Source organism: Lineus longissimus, chromosome 17, assembly GCF_910592395.1.
Source record: "Lineus longissimus chromosome 17, tnLinLong1.2, whole genome shotgun sequence".
Taxonomy (NCBI): Eukaryota; Metazoa; Nemertea; class Pilidiophora; order Heteronemertea; family Lineidae; genus Lineus; species Lineus longissimus.
The window spans coordinates 15272873-15291812 of NC_088324.1; the positions used below are offsets into that span (position 1 = coordinate 15272873).

General features: G+C 41.3%; 1 protein-coding gene across 2 annotated transcripts; it reads left to right on the forward strand.

Moving 5' to 3' along the window:
• Positions 1-836: 836 nt before the first annotated feature.
• Positions 837-17998, forward strand: LOC135501183 (calcium-binding mitochondrial carrier protein SCaMC-2-like). 2 transcript variants are annotated; one of them, XM_064793090.1, is made up of 10 exons: positions 837-1064; positions 1703-1829; positions 2016-2103; positions 5065-5176; positions 12637-12795; positions 12943-13095; positions 13495-13605; positions 13908-14075; positions 14614-14767; positions 15026-17998. In XM_064793090.1, exons 1-10 carry the CDS (start codon positions 882-884, stop codon positions 15190-15192), a joined length of 1422 nt encoding a protein of 473 aa, XP_064649160.1. In that variant the 5' UTR covers positions 837-881; the 3' UTR covers positions 15193-17998. The 2 variants fall into 2 exon arrangements, with proteins under 2 accessions (XP_064649160.1, XP_064649161.1); XM_064793091.1 differs by lacking the exon at positions 5065-5176 and adding an exon at positions 8270-8381.
• Positions 17999-18940: the final 942 nt, after the last annotated feature.

Consider the following 18940-nt stretch of genomic DNA (forward strand, 5'->3'; position numbering starts at 1 on the left):
CACCACGAACAGCCCGCAGAATAATGACCCCTAGAATTTTTTCGACAGGTTAAAAAATATACTACTATCATTTTTATTTGAGACCAATAAAATTATAAAACATTCTGGCTTGTTATTGCAGAATAATTCACTTCAATAATTTAATTTTAGGATATTTAATATTTTAACAAATTGCAGAGGAGCTAAGATCCACTACGCTGTACGGATTCGACCAATTTGCTTGTTGGCTGATCATAATATTTGGTCCCCCAATTCTGCGGTACGGCCTCGTTTTGGAATTTATCGTAAATACGTCACTGGGGCTGAAGTCTATTAATAGATGGGGATGACCACGGCGAACATTAGCGGCAGGGTCTATTCTACAGACCAAAGACTTTACAGACTTTGTTTTTTGGCTCTCACTTTTTTATTAGTGGAGATTTTTATGAAATCTAAAGTGATATTAGACCAAAAATGGTTTCCGCATATGCTCAAAAATGCTCAAATCTTTTATTTTATTAAAAATGTTTTTAAAATATCTTATTTTCCTTTGAAGTTGGTCTGTTTTTTCTTGTTTAGAATTCTGAGAATTACAGACTCTTATTTCTTCAAAATCAAGGTAATGAAATTAATTTTTTTCAAAATTGTTTTCTGAGCATATGAGGAAATTGTTTTTTGTCTAATATCACTTTAGAATTCATGAAAATCGCCTTTAATAAAAAAGTGAGAGCCAAAAAACAAGGTCTGTAAAGTCTTTGGTCTGTAGAATAGTCCCTGCCGGGAATTCCTCAGTCCGTCAACGCATGCGCCAAGAACACTACCACTTACCACAGAATTGGGAGACCAATTTATGATCATCCAACAAGCAACCGATTTGCGATTTTTGCTGAAACGCGAGCAAGATGACTTCAACAACTGCTGAACCACAGGCCATTACCAAACTTGATATCCCTAAAGAAGAGGAAGAAAGGCTGCGCAAACTATTTGAGCGGCTAGATGTTGATAAAGATGGGAAAATTAGCGTTGATGACCTCGACAAATCACTCCACCAACTTGGAGTTCCACAGGTGCCCGGACAAGCTCAGGTGACCTGGCCCACTTTTCGTGTACTTCAATGTACACAATGTATGTGCGCTGTGCATGACGGCACAAAGCCCGTCAAAGGCCTTGTTGTTTGTTGTGGTTTCGCATTATTAGCGAACGGCCTTCGGTGGGCGTTGGCTGGCTTGGGGTCTGTTTGGAAATCTGCAATGTAGAGAACTGGACAATGATTAAATGTTTGACGATTGCAACACAACCTGTAGTGTAGGCATATCATGAGATGATTGACGTACCCCCGGCCGGCCTGGCTAGTCAAAGACAAAGTTGTACCGGGAGTCAATCATACCGGTTAAAATTGACGATCCCCCCATCGGAAATGACATAGTTTGATTGCATTCAAGTTAACTATAAATCCATTGAACAGTGGGGAGTGGCACTTCTATAGTCAACCGATGACCTTTTTTGGGCCGTGAATGGGGATCGTAAACTCGTTCGGACGTTCTTTCTTACCAACCATACCGGCCATGCCCGTTGATGCGATCTAGTAACATTACGAGCAAGTATGATATCATGGTGTCCTATCACCACCACTGACGACATGGTCACTGGCGGACTTGCAGGAAAAAATGGCATTCCTTTCTATAGACTACTAAATCTAGAGTTGTGCTTCTTATTCTTCCAGAAAATCGTTGACAAATCTGACATCAACAAAGACGGACAGTTGAGTTTCTGGGAGTTTGTACGCTATGTGGTCGAGCATGAGAAGGCATTGCAGTTAGTGTTTACAAAGTTAGATGTAAATAATGACGGTAAGTCGCAGTGGTTTGGTGTTTCTTTTGTAACATTTCCTAATTTCATTGGCTGTTCAATTTGAAATTGCATTGACAGGCCCCTAATATGGTATAATTCCTTGTTGGAAGTATCAGTTGTCTACAGTACAATATTTAATGCATGTTTATGTTGGGCTTGAATGAAATCTTCTTATTTGGTTATAGGTCACTTAGACGCTCATGAAATCAAAGAATCACTCAAGAAGCTAGGTATAAATATAGAACCGGCAGAGGCAGAACGTCTCATGAGAAGGTAGGCAACGTTTTCTGGAGGCAAAAAGTCAAATCTGTGCACAAATTATTTTTGATATGACTATGAGAAATTCTAGAGTAGAAGATATTGTTTTGATCGTGTTGTTGGAGAGATTCTGGCAGTGCTTGGTGAATTGTATTGTGGCAGCTATTTTGATATTTGTAATATGAGTAATATATGATATCTACATGTGTTGAATAGTTTGACTACCTGTTAGCTGCTTGCAATGCATTGGATGAGGGGTTATGAGTATGAAAGATATTATGATATGAATACGTGCTTTAAGCAGCCTGTTTGGAGAGTTGAGCTCCTGCAGTGGGCACCAGAAAATTACAAGGCTGCCCTTGGTGCATTATCACTACATCAGGCAAGAGTCTGTTTTAGCAGCAAACTGAGTTGAGATATTGGAAAGCCCTGATAATAGAGGAGATCTTGTTGCTCCTGACAGGAAAGTCGAATGCAACCTCCGTTCTGGAGATTGTAGCAGGTGGATATGCCCCCACCATCTGTTGATTTAATATTTTCTTGGTAACTGTTAACAGGTGTAGACTGGTATAATTGGTTATATGATTGTCAACTGCTGTCAAATAATATTACTGCACTCGGCCAACCATATTAGAATTCATGAATAGTAACATACTGATCAGATGTTCGAGGTGAACTAGAACTAGAACATGACGCAATAATGAATTAACGACTCGTAAATGAGCTCAAGTCATCAATAATGCATATTGTACCTGGGACCTGGATGTCAATCAAATTATGAAAAAGTACTGCTCTTACAAAGATCTTCTCTCACTCCCACTGTCTACATTTTACTGCCATACTGGAGTTGGTTTTGTATCTCACTGAACCAGGAGGTCCATCATACTTGTCGAAGGATGCAGCATTGTGGGTGGCTCACACTCCCACTGAAACCTGGTGCTCTAAGTCACCCTCGTGGTAATATGATGGTGCTGGTGGGTGCAACAATATCTTACTTTCAATATATTTTACCAGAATGCTGGCCCACAAGGGCGAATCTGAACTAGAATATTTGTGAGTATCATCATTGGTTGTAATATCCCTTGGCTGTCATGATGATGGCACATCATTTGTGTAGCGGGCCACCAGGGGGAGCCAAGGGATACTTAGTAAGATTCAAATGTTACTTTACACGTACAGTTGCATGGTTAGTTAAAATTGATCATCTTGTTCGTTGATAACATTGTTTTGCTGTTCATATTGCGTAGTTCATGAGAAGTGTTGGAGCTTCCGTTGTTTCATCTTCTTTCAAACTTGAAGTATTCATACTAAAGACTTGCAAACATATGTTATCAAACATAAAATATGGTTATGTCTTGTTGTTACTCGTGCATTCATGTCCCAAAATGAAACGACTTGTCAACATGATGAGATGACATCCTGCCTCAGAAGCAAGAATTCATCAAGTCATGTACGATATACCATTATCCTGTCTCTATGATGAGTACTTCTAGTTTGTTGCCATTTCATTGGTTGTCACAAACACAACATACTGTATATCAGCAGTTTGATTCTCACGTTCCCCAGTATGTCAATTGGGCTGTTTTGTTCCACATCTTTATTGACCTAGAAGTCAGACCTAGTGCCATCATTGAATTGATAACATTCCATAATAATTGAGGGCATGAATTTAAAACAGATACTGTTCAATGAATATTTTGAAAACACTTTCTCTGGTGTAGTATAGTGCATCTCATCTTTGCATTCTCATACTTTTGTATTTTACTAATTTGATTTACATCCAAATCCATTTCATCATTTGTTGTAGTTCACTGGGATGGCTGATTCCCTTCCTTATAATTCTCAAAACCTCCTTTTTACAGGTAGACGGTCAAAGTCAACATTGTTTCCCCATTCATTTTGCTACCATTCCATTCTGTTTTGGTTGACCATTCCATCTCAGTGAGTGATGTCAGATTGACATTATGCTAGCATTGTTAGTCTGCGTGAGCCATTGTAAGGAAACACAAGCTAAATCAGTGTTCTCAACACCAGTCGTAGTATGATTGCCTGTGAATACAGCTATTGAGCTGCTCCATACAGTTCAGCCTAGCTCTGTGCCATGGAGCTGGTATTGGCTATAATTGCTGTCACAAGCAAATTCACAGCTGATTTGCTGCAATGATTTTGTAGTGGTTTATTGGTTCGTTATTCATAATTGATTCAGACTTTTTCCACCGTTAGTGATGCACTATCAAAGCACTGCTGATACAAGAGAACTAATGCGAGTACACTACTGTCTTTATATCATGAAGGTAGATATGGGGATTTGACAGCTGAGTAGCGACCATCACAAAGAGCAGTATTCTCCTTCCAATATCTCCTGTTTCTATCCAACATCCATGCAGTCCTGCTTGATTTCATGCTGACTACTTGATCATGAATTAGTAACGAGGCTCAAGAAGCTTTGCACGACTGGCAGTGCCATATCCATGGAGACCGCAATCAACCAGGCACACCACTGTTATGTTTGTTTGAAGTGGAGTAATACTCAGTCATTCTTCAAATATTGTATTACTATAAATGCATAATGATTGTTCATGATAATCAGTAAAAGTACCAGATTAACTTAGAGAATGATTTGAAAGCCATGACACTTGACAGTGTGCATAGTGTTTTCAGTGCAGCAGACATCAACCAAAGCTCAAGCCAGCTTTGGAAAACTGAACTGAGATGGAATGGTTCGCTTTATGTTTCTTTCCTCCATGATACTATTAGACCAAGTGGTTGTTAACCCTGCTTGTATTTCAGGTGGAACTAGGAGTCAGAACTTCAGCTTTACATGAGACTCTCAAAAAGCAACTCTAGATTATTTTACGCACATGATTCTGATATAGTTGTTGATTTCAGTACCGTGGCGTGGCCTCGTCGTTTATAACCCTGTTATAGTTATTTCGTCCTCGATCAGAATGTTAAAAGCGGTGTTTATGATTTCAGCATGGACAAGGATGGCAACCTAACTATTGAATGGGATGAGTGGCGTCAGTTCTTACTGCTCTGTGGTAGTACTAAGATCACCGACATTTTCAAGTTCTGGCGTCGCGCCTCAGTAAGCCATCGCTTTGTCCATTTACAACATCATAATGGGTTTGCTACTGTTAAAGACTGAGGGCTCTGGACTTGAAAACAAGCAGGATGTCTCTGCCATTTCACTGGTGAATACTGGACATACTGCAACGCCTCCCCATTGCAAGGTGTCCTCGACTCATGCACGACATTCGCAGCTGGGAAATTGGTGTCAAAGAGGCAACCATTTCTTTGTTTTAGTATTACAATCCAAAATCTGATTCGCCCTTAGTCTTTAATGGCTGAATAAGAAAGAAATAGGCAGGGTTTAACAAGTACCTTTAAGGACAGTACAGTGAGTTGAACAATTTCAGGAAAAAAGGTTCTCAAAAATACAAGGGCTTCCCAGAATGCGACTATTAGACAGAGGTTCAACCTCCCTTATTTTCTCTGTAAAACCTATCATTCTCCATCCTCGCATTCTAGACCTCACTTTAGTCCTTAAAGGTTGGCGACACTTACAATTTTTCATCTGGCATGGTGCGTATTTTGGAAGTGTTGCAATTGATAAATTTTGGCTTTTTTGCCTGAAGCTCATGTTTTGTTTGGTTTGGGCCATTTTATAGCTAATGATTTTTGTGTGTAAGTCATTCAACAGTGTGTTTCCTTTCGAACTTCTTAGTTTGTACTTTGTTTTAGCTGTACGTACAAACACACAATGAAAAATTCACATATGCGCCAGATTGAGAAGTGTTTTTTGAACTGCCTGTTTCTTTTTCTACTGTTTGCAGTGACATTCTACCATCGGTAATATATTATATAACCCCTTTAACTTGTTGAGTACATATACTTGTGTACATGTACAGTGTAAACTTCAGGGCCTGGTTGTTAGAAAGCATGTTAGCTTTATATAACATCATGTTGATGTGTTGTGTTTATGTACATCAATGTACATGTAACAACATGTCAGCATGATGTGCTAACAACCGGACACTAAGATGTGAGGTGGTATAGTTAGGCCTCCGTGTGCATTGATCTGCACCACCTGTTGTGTGCTGGGGCTATAATTGTCTCACCCTACCTTTAAAATACATACAAACACTCAAGTTATGGTGGTCTTATGCAAGATGTGCCCATCCTGAACAACTTTTTTCATCATCTTTCATGACTATTTTAATTTTGGGTGGGTGGATTTTAACTTTAAGTTATATTTCACCCAGAGCTGAGGAGTCCTGAACACATTGAAATACACCCTGCCCATGCTGGATTAGCATGACAATGATAGGAGGTGATCATTTGAAAGCCTCAAGAAGTCCATTCAAGTTCTAATTTCCTCCACATTGGAAAATTTCAAAAAAATGTTGGAGGTCCCCTTCTTCATTCAAATTCTCTGTCTTGTACTTCTCAAGACAACTCAGTTCTGTGTGATATGTGGTTTTCGCTCTTGAAATCAAGTGGCAAGTTCACTTTTGTTCTACTTGATGTCGCCACTGTCCAGTCATGTGTCACCATTCCCGTAGAATACTTTTCTGGTCTCTATTCTTCACGCTTTTGCCTCCATCCTCTTCTCTCATTATCGCCTATCACATTTCCTTTCATCTTTATCAGGCACTTCCATTTCAAATCAAGACCCCTCTTACACATCAGTGAGATTACTGCACTGACACTCGGCCACAACACACCCTTGGTTTGTCCAAGATTCGAAAGAGGGCAGCACATCACAGGCAATGCCCCAGGATAACACTCGGTACATTAGATGTAGACCTACTTAACTAAATTGACCCAGATCCATGAATGAAACAGACAACCATCGTGACTTCAATCTGAGGACATGAATTATGAAACTGCACCCTTCCCTAACGCTCTCGATCTGATATTCTCCATGATAGGCCCTGGTATGATGAGCAATGTTTTATAATTTGATAGAACGTCATCTATGAATTCCTCTCATTGAAAATGAATAAAGCTTTGTCGAAGGGTAGAAAAATGTATAAAGTGTCTCGCTTGATTGGTCAGCCATTGAAAAGAAGTTTTTCCAATGGAAAGCATATGTATGTATTGGTAAAGACCTATAGCATTAGCATAGTCGTATACTAAGAAATACTTGCTATGCTTTTGTTGGAGTTGGCCCACTTTAGTCTACATGTAGAAGTTCAGAGCTAATGTGAACACACGAGGTGAAGGCCCAGGTCATTGAGATCGAGCTACCTGTTAATGAAGTCAAGCCAGCTGGTATCTAGGCCTGTCTGTTTTGACTAAACACAACCTGTCAGACACAGAATCCAAACTGGTGAAAGCAGTTGTATAAGGCGTGTGGCCCTTGCCATGATGTAGGATGCAGTACTGTCTCCTTGAGATACCAACGAACTTGTCCATCCTGGAGGGAAGTGTTTACAATGAGGAACCACACATCCTAACGGACGAGGTTCTATTGAACAGTACCATCACTGACGGATTACACGTATGTTATCACCGTAGTTAGATTGGTTTCCTGTAGGCCTATTACTGTTAGAATAGGCCCATTATATGCACTTTTATCATTCACGGTGTGGCTACAGTAGACCTCCAATTTGAATCGCAATGCCTAGCACGGACATGCTGATTTAACATTGCCTGGGGAGGGGACACTTTACTGATGTGTTACACTTTATCATCATCATCATCATCATCATCATCATCACAGCATCTCTTCTATACCACTTTGCTTTATATAATGAAATTTAACGCTGCAACTAATATATATGTGCCTTAACGATGATCCATCGTTCCATCATCTCCTAGCGCCTCCTATCAGCCATCCCATGCTTTGCTATCTCTTCGCTAAAGATCACCTCTTGTGCTGTTGTTCGGTTGTGTACTGTTCCATGAAAGGTGGATTGAAAGAGGGCGCAACATGTCATCTAACATGATTTCAGTCCCTGCAATTCTCTGAGGTGAATCCAACCGTCTGACACCTTTGATAGGGACTTCAATGTCACCATGAAAAGTGACTTGAAATGGTTTGAACCCTCACCACCAGGGGTGCCGGAATCCAACAACGACATCCAAAACCGATTCGAAACCTTGGGCTGCCTAGAGTGCCCCCTATAGTGCTTCTTTCAACTAACGTGTAACCCTCGTGGGTTTCTCATTCTAGAATGGATCGTGATAAGACGTTAAAAGTAGACTGGACAGAGTGGCGAGACTATCTCTTATTACATCCGAGCTCAGATATACATGACATAGTACATTATTGGACGCATTCAATAGTAAGGTGGTTTTCCTGTTGTAATGTTATGTTTGTCATTGTTACGTTTATCTACGCGGCTTCCCGTCCTATCACTCGACCTGGGATGCCGACAGGATGCGGGGATGGGGTCAAGGTCATTAGCTAAGGTCAAGGTATGTCTAGGTTGAGTTGGGGAAGGGTCATGGCCGAGGTGTCTCTTGGCAACACTTCAAAACCTGATTTTAAAAGAAAGTGTATTAGGTTGAGGGAAACTTCTGTGATGACAGTCAAGAAAGAAACTCTGCCTTGTTGAGACTTTGGTGCGTATATCTTTGACTCTGGTTTCCAATATGTCATGGGGGTTAGACTTTACTGCAAAAACCTTGGCCCTTTGCCTGATTCTGTTGGCACCTGCAGCCTCTGTCACCCACCGAATGTGTGCACATGCTTGAGTGATGAGTGTGGACCGTTCACGAGTGATGATCTGATTTCATTCCTTCTCTTGACAAAGGAGGGAGCTCAAATTTCATTTCAAGAAAAACTTTAATTGGGTCGCTGTGCCGTGGACTCCAGCGCGCCGAAGTGATATTTGGGCTGCCTCATGCACCAAGAGATGAGACTCATAATGCATCCAACAGTTTACAAGCTTCAATTTAGATTATATCTTCATTTCATCTCAGAATTATTTCACGCCTTTGAAGATTTTTTTGTACTTTTCTGTATTTTTTATGAGATTTTGTTCAACTAATTCCTGTCACTTGTGATGCGATAGAATCATAATAGTGATTTTAATCATGAGAGGTATGAGGTAGGTATCTTGGTGACATAATGTTCAGCATTAATGGCATGATTTGGTTTGTTAGATTGCTTCATTACCAATAGTTAGAGGATCATGGAAAAGAATGAGAAAGTTCCAAAAGTGATCTGTTCATCTTTGAAAAACAGTGAAAAGTGAATCATGTAAACAAGAAAAGGTGGCGAATTTGTTTATGTTCAATTGACAATGGACTAAATATCACATTTGAAGCTGAAAAGTGAAGTTTAATGATTTTGGTGATATCTGGGACGACGGGGACAGTCAACCCCTTCCCCCCCCCCCCCCCCCGTATTCATCTCAAGCCAGTACATTGTGCAGAATCAAAAATGAACCAATGTCTCATTCTTTTCCATCAACAGTCAATATTTCATGTTTCACAGCTATTCGTTTATCAAAGGTATTCACAGATTCTTGTAGTCATTAGTCACCCTGTACTTTGATGACCGTGAAGGAGGAAATTCTCTTCCTATTGGTGAAACTTGCTATTAATAGACAACAATTGGAAAATCCCACTCAGACGCAATACGTGATATCATGAACCGATCAGCCAATCATGGGAGAACCTTTGATTGAGTGATGTCAAGTCTGCTCTTGCATTAGTTGAACTTACACCCTCTGATCTGTTCAACAAATTCAGGTCAAAACAAGTTCCTCTGCGGTTGAATCTTGTTGGTCGCTTGTGTGAAATGGTTCAATGGTCCTTTATACAGATTGTGAGAGTCCCTTGTTTTAAAGTATGGAAATCCTTGCTTAAGGACTGTGTACAATGGAAGTATTCCAAGTATGCTGGCCATGTACAAACATCCTTTCTTCCTGTTAATCTCACAGTGGGGGTGCCATTATTAAGTGAGACAGCCTATTAACTTAATTTTTCCAGCTGTCTGCTTTTCAACCGTCAATCGTCATAGTCAGCTGTGCCTTATATGGACCTTGTTCTGTGAATCAGATATGGTAATATTAAAAGACTCGTGCTAGCTAGAAGCCGGCTAGTTCTGACTGAATGTTGTGAAGATCAACGCGTACATACACATTTTATAACATCAGAGTTTATTTTCTGGCAAAGTTACCTTTTGACAGACTTTTAGATTCAATCCAGGAGTTTTCTTGAAGGAACCAAACATACCTTGACTGGGGATTGAGTGAGCCCTTTGACAAGGAGTACTGTGGCCATATTTCATTGGGACTGTCAGACTGTCCTTAACTATCAATCACTTCCTCAATTGGAGTTGAGCAATACTGGTGTGATTCCCGATATCAAAGTGTGTCGATAGCAAAACTGAAGCTAGGACTATAACTGGTAACTGGCATGACCAGTTGACGTCGGAGAATCTAGGATTTATTTCAAATTTAGTCAATGTCCCACTGGATAAGCTGACCATGGCTAATACGTTAGAACAAGACTATAATTTTCACCTCCACCAGCCTATACAACCTCTGGCGATTGCCATCCAATGGTACCATAAGAATTACTTCTGGTATCATGACCTTATCAATTGTTTTAAGGTAGGTTTCTTCATCAATTTCTTTGAGATTTTGAGCCCAACAGTGGTTCACCGGTGAGAACACTCGTGTCATCACGATGATCCAACATAATCAATAAGTTGGCCCTACACCATGAACGCTGTATAGTTTTTGTATACCAATAAACCATGACAGTTCTTGGAAAGACACATTCAGGCACAGCTGTGTGGGAGTGTGAAGGGCCGCATGAATTATGCAGGTGGAATTTTCCACGGCTCTCTCTCAGCAGTCAGCAGTAATGGCGGCTTGCTGGTATTGATCTAGCGACACTGTTGTCTACGGTTCCTCATGAGGGTACCGTTATTGTTGATGATAATCTATCAATCAGTGGATAGAGCCGGCAGTCTCACGTAGTCAGGGATTCTGTTTCTTTTTTCCACCCTTCAGCATTAACTCGACCTTGTGTGACCAATGGCAATGCTATTTAACTGTTTTTGTCTCTAATAGCTCTGACTCTGAGGGGGTGGCTGAATCATGGTGGCCCATCAAGGTGCACTGCTTCCTCTCTTTGACATGACTGAATCATCATCATTAAGTACAGTAGAACCTCTCTATTAAGGACACCCTAGGGACTGGCAATTGCTGTCCCTAATAGAGAGGTGTCCTGATTAGAGAGGTCAAATTGAATAGAAACAACCATTTTGGGATCAAAACTAGTGTCCTTGATAGAGAGGGTGTCCTTAATAGAGAGGTGTCCGTTAAGGGAGGTTCTACTGTACAAGTATGATCTCATTTCTCCCAATCAACCTTTTATGTTCAAAAACGAGGTGGCAAGTGGGCCTACTGTATTTCGCGGGTCTCTACTCTCACAATATGCTATGCCTGTCGGCCAGATATGTCACATGGGGGGCCATTATCATCATATGAGGGATCTCATGGTCATATTGATCCACAAGCATATGCTTCTACTTGAACAAGAGATAAATAATCCAAAATCCAAATTACAATCTCTGATCAGAAATGACGAAGTTTGATCACATTCAACGATATTAATCCATTGACCAATGGCACTGGTTCTTTCAGTTGATAACCTTTTCTGGGCTGTGATAGGGGATTGTAAACTCCCTCCTGATTTACAACCAGGTTGGCCAAAAACATACTGAGAGACCAAGAGTTGGTTTGCCCAGGCTTTATGTTCAGTGTGTCTTCATTGGCCTACTGCCTGATCTTATGAGCAGATTACTAGAGAAGCTAATGCTATGCTATTCCCCAAAGCTAAAAGCAGTGGCTTGACAAGTGAAGGATAAGGATATTGATTGTCCTCAAGAGTAACCTTATAAGTCCAGAGTTTCTATGCACCTATTGAACTGAGGACAACCCCAGTCATGCTAATGGCTTGAAAGTTCATTTGAGTTCAGGCATTTGTGTTGATAAGACCATAGCAAGCTGTCACAGTTGATTGGCTGTGGCATGTGTGGGTCCTGATTGTTCCAGTTGGTTAAATACAATTGTGGTGGTGATTCATATTGGTATATATCGGTTTACATGTCACAAAATAGACCCCCCCCCCACCCCTACTACCCAAGCCTACAACCATACTGTAGTCCTTCCTACGCGTACAGTGTGATAAATTGTTATGATGTGAAACATGAAATATTGAAGCATGTATCCTGCGTGGGTTGGTGTTCTATTGTGCCGCAATTGTAATATTTGGTCAAAGTGGTTAGATAATCAAGGTCTTTATTAGTGGCCTATGTTTTGGGAATTCTGAAGTCATCTGTTCACAGTCATGGGCCCTTCAAAAGTAATGATTCATGTAGCCATAAATATAGGCCTGATAAGATGTAGTCCCGGGCATGAGTTGGCCAATATCAACAAAGGACAACATCATTGTCTACTCTGACAATGTTATTTTCATCAACATGTACCTCGAGCATCTAACCACTCACCAAAGTAGTGTAGATTTCAGTACAAATCCCATTTCCTTCTTGTACATTTTACAAATCTCCTCTTGCAGATCATAGACATCGGTGAGAACAGCATCGTGCCAGATGACTTCTCGGAGGAAGAGATTCAATCGGGGATGTGGTGGCGCCAGCTGGTGTCTGGTGGAGCCGCAGGCGCTGTCTCCAGGACGTGTACAGCTCCGCTCGACCGGTTGAAAGTATTACTACAGGTGAGTGATGTCGGTTCCTCAAGTCCCTTCTTCTTGCTGCTTGGATGTAAGTCTGTCCATCTGGCATGAGCCAGTAGCCCTCATAAGTTAGACAGAGACAATCTTTTGACCTTGAGTTTATGAATTCATCTGTTTGTGTTCTTCCAGGTTCATGCATCCAAAACCAATAACCTTGGTATCGTGACTGGCTTCAAGTCGATGCTCAAGGAGGGAGGCGTGAAATCTCTGTGGCGAGGCAACGGCATTAATGTGATCAAGATAGCACCGGAAACAGCGTTGAAGTTTATGGCTTATGAGCAGGTAAACAGTTTGCTAACTTTGGCAGTAGGCTGATGCCAGGTTCTCTCCAACCATCAAATGTAATGCATCAAATCTACTGCTAAGAAGAGGAGAATGACAGAGGCCCTAAGCCAAAAAGTCCCATGGTTAAGACCTAAATGCCGTGTTAGTGAAAACTGAGCCCTTTGTCCGTTCTGGTAGACAAGGTGGTGATGGCTGTTAGTACAGGTCTCTGATGGTCAGGGAGGGCTATGGTGCAGGATTGACCCTCACTGTAACACATGACATGAAACTACAATATGACCAGGGGCAGAAGGATCTACTGTGTGCTCGCCCACAACAAATCTACTCTTATAATCTAGTATCTCTCCGGTTTAAACTGATATATCATCAATTAAACTTAACTCTTGTGTATTTCAGTTGAAACGAGCAATCAAGGGTGGTGAGAACCGTGATATCAAGGTGTGGGAGCGCTTCTGTGCCGGGTCAGCCGCTGGTGTCATATCACAGACAACCATCTACCCAATGGAGGTAGGTTTGGCTGTTCACAGACATGCTGGTGGTACTGGGGAGATCTCAAAGCAGGCTGAATGAATACCAGCCTGAGTAAAGCTGCCACGTTGATTCCTTTGACAGAGTGTGCTGCTCGTGTCTGTGTAAAGGACAGAAAACCATTGTGTACATTCAGTGGAGCTACCATGATACTGCGTTCACTCTACTTCCATTATTTTCTGGCACAAACTCCACTTTGACCTCTTCAAATATGATTGTGAAAGAGTATATGAAATGGTCGAAATGACAGTCAAACTCATCATCTCTCATCCGCATTTCAGATGTTAAAAACCAGGCTGGCACTGAGAAAAACTGGGCAGTACTCAAGTATATGGGACTGTGGGAAGAAGATCTATGCTACTGAGGGTATGGCAAGCTTCTACAGGGGATATGTGCCAAACATTCTGGGAATTATTCCATATGCTGGGATAGATCTGGCTATTTATGAAGTAAGTTCAATTGATACAGGTTATTTTGAAACAGGTAGCTCATGTCGCATGGTCACGACTGCATTGGCTACTGTAAATGACTGAATCTTGTCGCTTCTAGCAGGTACCATAGCACCTTTTGTTGACCTCTGTGACGAGGCTGGTTTGTCTTTGTCTCCGTTTCGTCTTGTCTCTCTGTCCTTGTCTCCGTTTAGTCTTGTCTCTCTGGTTGTGACGAGTGTGATTCACTTCGGGCAGATGGCACCACTGTTCTAGGTCAAGCGCCGCCATCTCTCAACCAGTGAACACGTAGATTTTCTTCTCTCCAAACTTCTGTAAATTTCTCTATACATTCTCAAGTTGTGTTCATTAAATTATTTCTATTCGATTTCTAGTGTTTTGTGGATTCTTTTAAGGCCACGATACTTTCGAGAGCCGTTGTATCGTGACAACCTCTTACCTTATAAAATGAAATGACCGCAAGTTTCCCCGTAATAAACGTCATCCTTTTACTCCGTTTTCTTCTTTTGCCTCACATTTCCCATTTCTTTCATTTCAGACTCTCAAAAATAAATACATCAATTCACATCCCGACAATGCCGATCCCGGCATCTTGGTGCTATTAGCCTGCGGAACGACGAGCAGTACATGTGGTCAGTTAGCGAGCTACCCGCTAGCTCTCGTCAGGACCAAGCTTCAGGCCCAAGCAGCCAGTAAGTACAGAGTAGTGACATTCCTCAACTTATTTACTTCCCGCAATGTTGCAACCTAGTTCATCATAAGTGTGATAAATAAGTGGTTCAAAACATCGACCAATAGTTGAATTATCACCCTTGACTTGACCAGTTTGAGATCAGTGGCCCAGACCATGGGCCAACAGATTTTGAACTTTTGTCGAAAGTTTCCTGTATGTTCATGCGAAATTACTTCTCCTTGCTCAAGATCTCACATCATCTTCCTATCTCTTCCAGAGCCCGGCCGGAAGGACAGTTTCGTGGCTCTAGCCAAAAATATCATAAAAACAGAAGGACCTTTAGGCCTCTATCGGGGCATTGCACCAAACTTCATGAAGGTTGCACCAGCAGTCAGTATAGGTTATGTTGTCTACGAAAATGTCCGCAAGCTGTTGATATCTTAGGCAATGTTCTGCCTGGAGTGCCATTCATGTCTGTGGAGGGTTGGGACGGATGGAATCGGAAGGATGAGATCATATCACGAGGCATCTGCTCCGTCATATTCAGCTGAACTTATCTATGCCTGGAGAGTGAGAGAGAAATCGTTGTGCTAAATCTGTAGGAAGTTTAGGGGTTCTTAAGTGAAGACTCATTTATTTAAATCCTGTGTTTAAATTGGAGAGAAGTTTGTAGAAAGTTTAGGATTTCCCTAGTGAAAACTTACTTCTTTAGAACCACAAATAATAATTGACCCTTGACTAATTGAGTTGCTAGATTTGGGTGGACAGCAGCATAACCTGGTTGGTGACTGTAACTGTACTGATAGACTGACTAGCTTTTTGTCCTTCTCTGCCTCCATGGTTTCTTAGGAAGATGTGTGTCTACTGTAGGTTGAGGGATATGAACGCCGCCCTATCAGGGTCTGTCACAGGCTTGCTGATGTGGTGCATAGAGGCACCTTGTTCAAGTGCTCAAATGTAATGGAAGTGCAATACCAAGAAGTCTATTTTCACTCACTTTTCTAAACCTAGATGTAGTTTTCGAAGTATTCGATATTCCCAGGTTGCTTGTGGTAAAATTGCAGGGGGCATCTCCAGATTCAGGGTTATGTCTTGTGGTTTTCAATAGCAGTTCTCTGCGCTCTTGTCTTGTCTATTTCAACCCCATGAACATTCTGATCTTTTTCTGTGATACTGTTTACTTCATACTGTTGACTGACTGTCATAAGATGAGTGAGGTGTTGGTACTTTACAATAGATGGGGGGGGGGTGGTTGTCAGGGGCTAGCAGCAATAATAAAAACATGCATTTCAGACGGTTCTTGTCTTCGACCCACATCATACTCCACTCACTATTCATCCTTCAACTGTAAAATTCCTTTTGATGGGTCTGATGCTTTGGTGATGAAGGTCACCTTAAAATTAACAGGGTCAAGTTCTCATGAGACGTGTGCTGTGAACCTTATCAATATTTGTGTCATAGGCCAAGATCTTGAGGGAATCGGGGTTTAATGTTTTCTTCTATGGCCCAGCTCACAAACCTCTGAGAGGTTTCCCTTCATTGCCTAAAGTAGAGGAGCGCCAAATAAGTGAACAGTTTCCCCTGATTTCCTCAGGATAAACACAACTGATAGAAGCAATGTAGCTAAGAAATAGGTGCACGTCAAACTGATATAATGTTGCCAAGACTTGGTCTTGGTGCAGAAACTTATTCCTGTCCATTTTATATTGTATTTCTTTCAATCTTGTACAGCTTCAGATTAAATTTATGTATAATTTATGTAAATCTTGATCATTTTTAAATTTTTATATTCCCTTGTACCGTTGTTGCATTGTAAACATGTAGTTTAGTATCTTAGGTTAAGTTTCGGGGAGTGACAGGTTCAAGATTTGACTGTTTCTTGGGGGATCATCAAGAAAGGCAGGTGGGATGTCTTCAGTATCAATCCTTTACTCAAAAAGACAGTTGCATATTAAGGGGGGGGGGTACATTTGTAGATTTCCAGGGAAAATTTCCAGTTGTGTTTCTTGGTTTTGAATTCTAAGGGAAGGACAGTCTGATGTTGTGTGTGATGACTGAGCAAGTGAACATGAATGTAGCAGGGATTGGTCTAAAAAGGGATCGGGTAATGGTTGAATTGTCTAATGCATCAAATTAACTATTTTAATATGGTTACTAAGAAGTTGTTAACAGGTACATAACCAGTCAGGTTTTGCTGACCATAATTACTATTAATAACAGGTGCAAATCTTGTGATTGCTTCACTGGGTTCTATTTGTATATGGTGGTTCTGTCCTTGTACATGTATCACATTCCTCAAGACTTGACTTTGCCATGGTGGAACACACCCATTGTACAGTTGTTATAGATTATGAAACACTTTGACTCGGTTGGTTCTTGTAAATTTAAACCCAGCACCGTAAGCTCGGTTGGTAAATGAGGTTCTTTACCATCTTTGAGACCGTTTCTGCTCATGGGTACAGATGAACTATAGTCTAATTCTCAAACCATATCACAGTGCACTGCATTTTTTCTGCCACCTATTATAACCTGACAAGATGTATTGTTAATTTTGGCAAATGTTTAGTCAATGCCTTCAACTGATAGTTGTTGTTTTGTTGGTGTCTACAGTGTATGTCTGTAGCCTTTGTAAACAATGATCTCCAACTATATTGTATGCACATAAGGATTTCATGATCAGGCAGCCGCGTCGTGAAGATGTGATTGTCTCAGAGGGTGTACACTCATTGTAGACAACGCTGCTTCCTTGTGTTGGCTGAGAAGCAAGTTGCCTGGGCTCAATTGTTCAAAACAATGTAAGTGACCAACTCTCTGATTAATAAAGTGGTGTCAGAAAACTTGGGTATAATGAGGTGTTGGTAGAATGTATGGTAAACCAACAATCAAAGCACCAAATCAAACTCTATGCACTTCAACATTTTGAGTTGTTACGATGTTAGGATGTATTCAGATGCTTTCATAGCTTCTCATACACATTGTTGGCCCCTTGTTCTGATAATATTAGGCCTATTGGTACAATGATTCTCAGTATAGCTTCCTTTGCAGTTTCTGTGTCTCTAGATTTAGCAAGTCTTTCAAATAGATCATTTTTTGGTTTTATGGACATTCAGTGCACTACCAGACATTGATTGTCCTTTTGCTATGGTACATGTAACTATTATTGTGTAAAGTTAAATGCCACAGGAGTAAAAAATGTTTAATGTAATTAATTGTAACATTATGTATAAAGCAAACATTTTTACAATCTAAAGTTGTATTTTGGTCTTTTAATCGATAAGGATCGGCGCCAACTGACAGCCACTGGCACAACTTACCAGACTCGGTTCACGTACACTAATGGACGAAGCATTGAGTAAGGACATCTTCTCAACCAGGTTGTACTGCAAAGCCCATGCTGTCTTTCAACCAATGGGTGATATGAATAAAGACTAGCAAATGCTTTTATCCAAAACTCCATGTACATTTACACTACACCTTTCTGTACAAAATTGAAGTAAAAGCATTTGCTAGACTTAATTCATATCAGCCATTGCCTTGGCTGGGAGCTATATATATCCTCCTGTTCCTTGGATGCTTGCCGACTTGAGGCTTGTGCTATAGCTCTGGTTGATGGTGTATTGGGGAACAACCCATCTTGAAGACAGGTCAGTGCTAGCTCTGGGCGATGGTGTACTGGGGGAACGACCCATCTTGAAGACAAGCGTCAGAGCTAGCTCTGGGTGATGGTGTACTGGGGGAACGACCCATCTTGAAGACAAGCATCAGTGCTAGCTCTGGGTGATGGTGTATTGGGGGACAACCCATCTTGAAGACAAGCATCAGTGCTAGCTCTGGGTGATGGTGTATTGGGGGAACGACCCATCTTGAAGACAAGCATCAGTGCTAGCTCTGGGAGATGGTGTATTGGGGGAACAACCCATCTTGAAGACAAGCATCAGTGCCAGCTCTGGGTGATGGTGTATTGGGGGAACAACCCATCTTGAAGACAAGCATCAGTGCTAGCTCTGGGTGATGGTGTATTGGGGGACAACCCATCTTGAAGACAAGCATCAGTGCTAGCTCTGGGAGATGGTGTACTGGGGGAACGACCCATCTTGAAGACAAGCATCAGTGCGAGCTCTGGGCGATGGTGTATTGGGGGAACGACCCATCTTGAAGACAAGCATCAGTGCTAGCTCTGGGTGATGGTGTA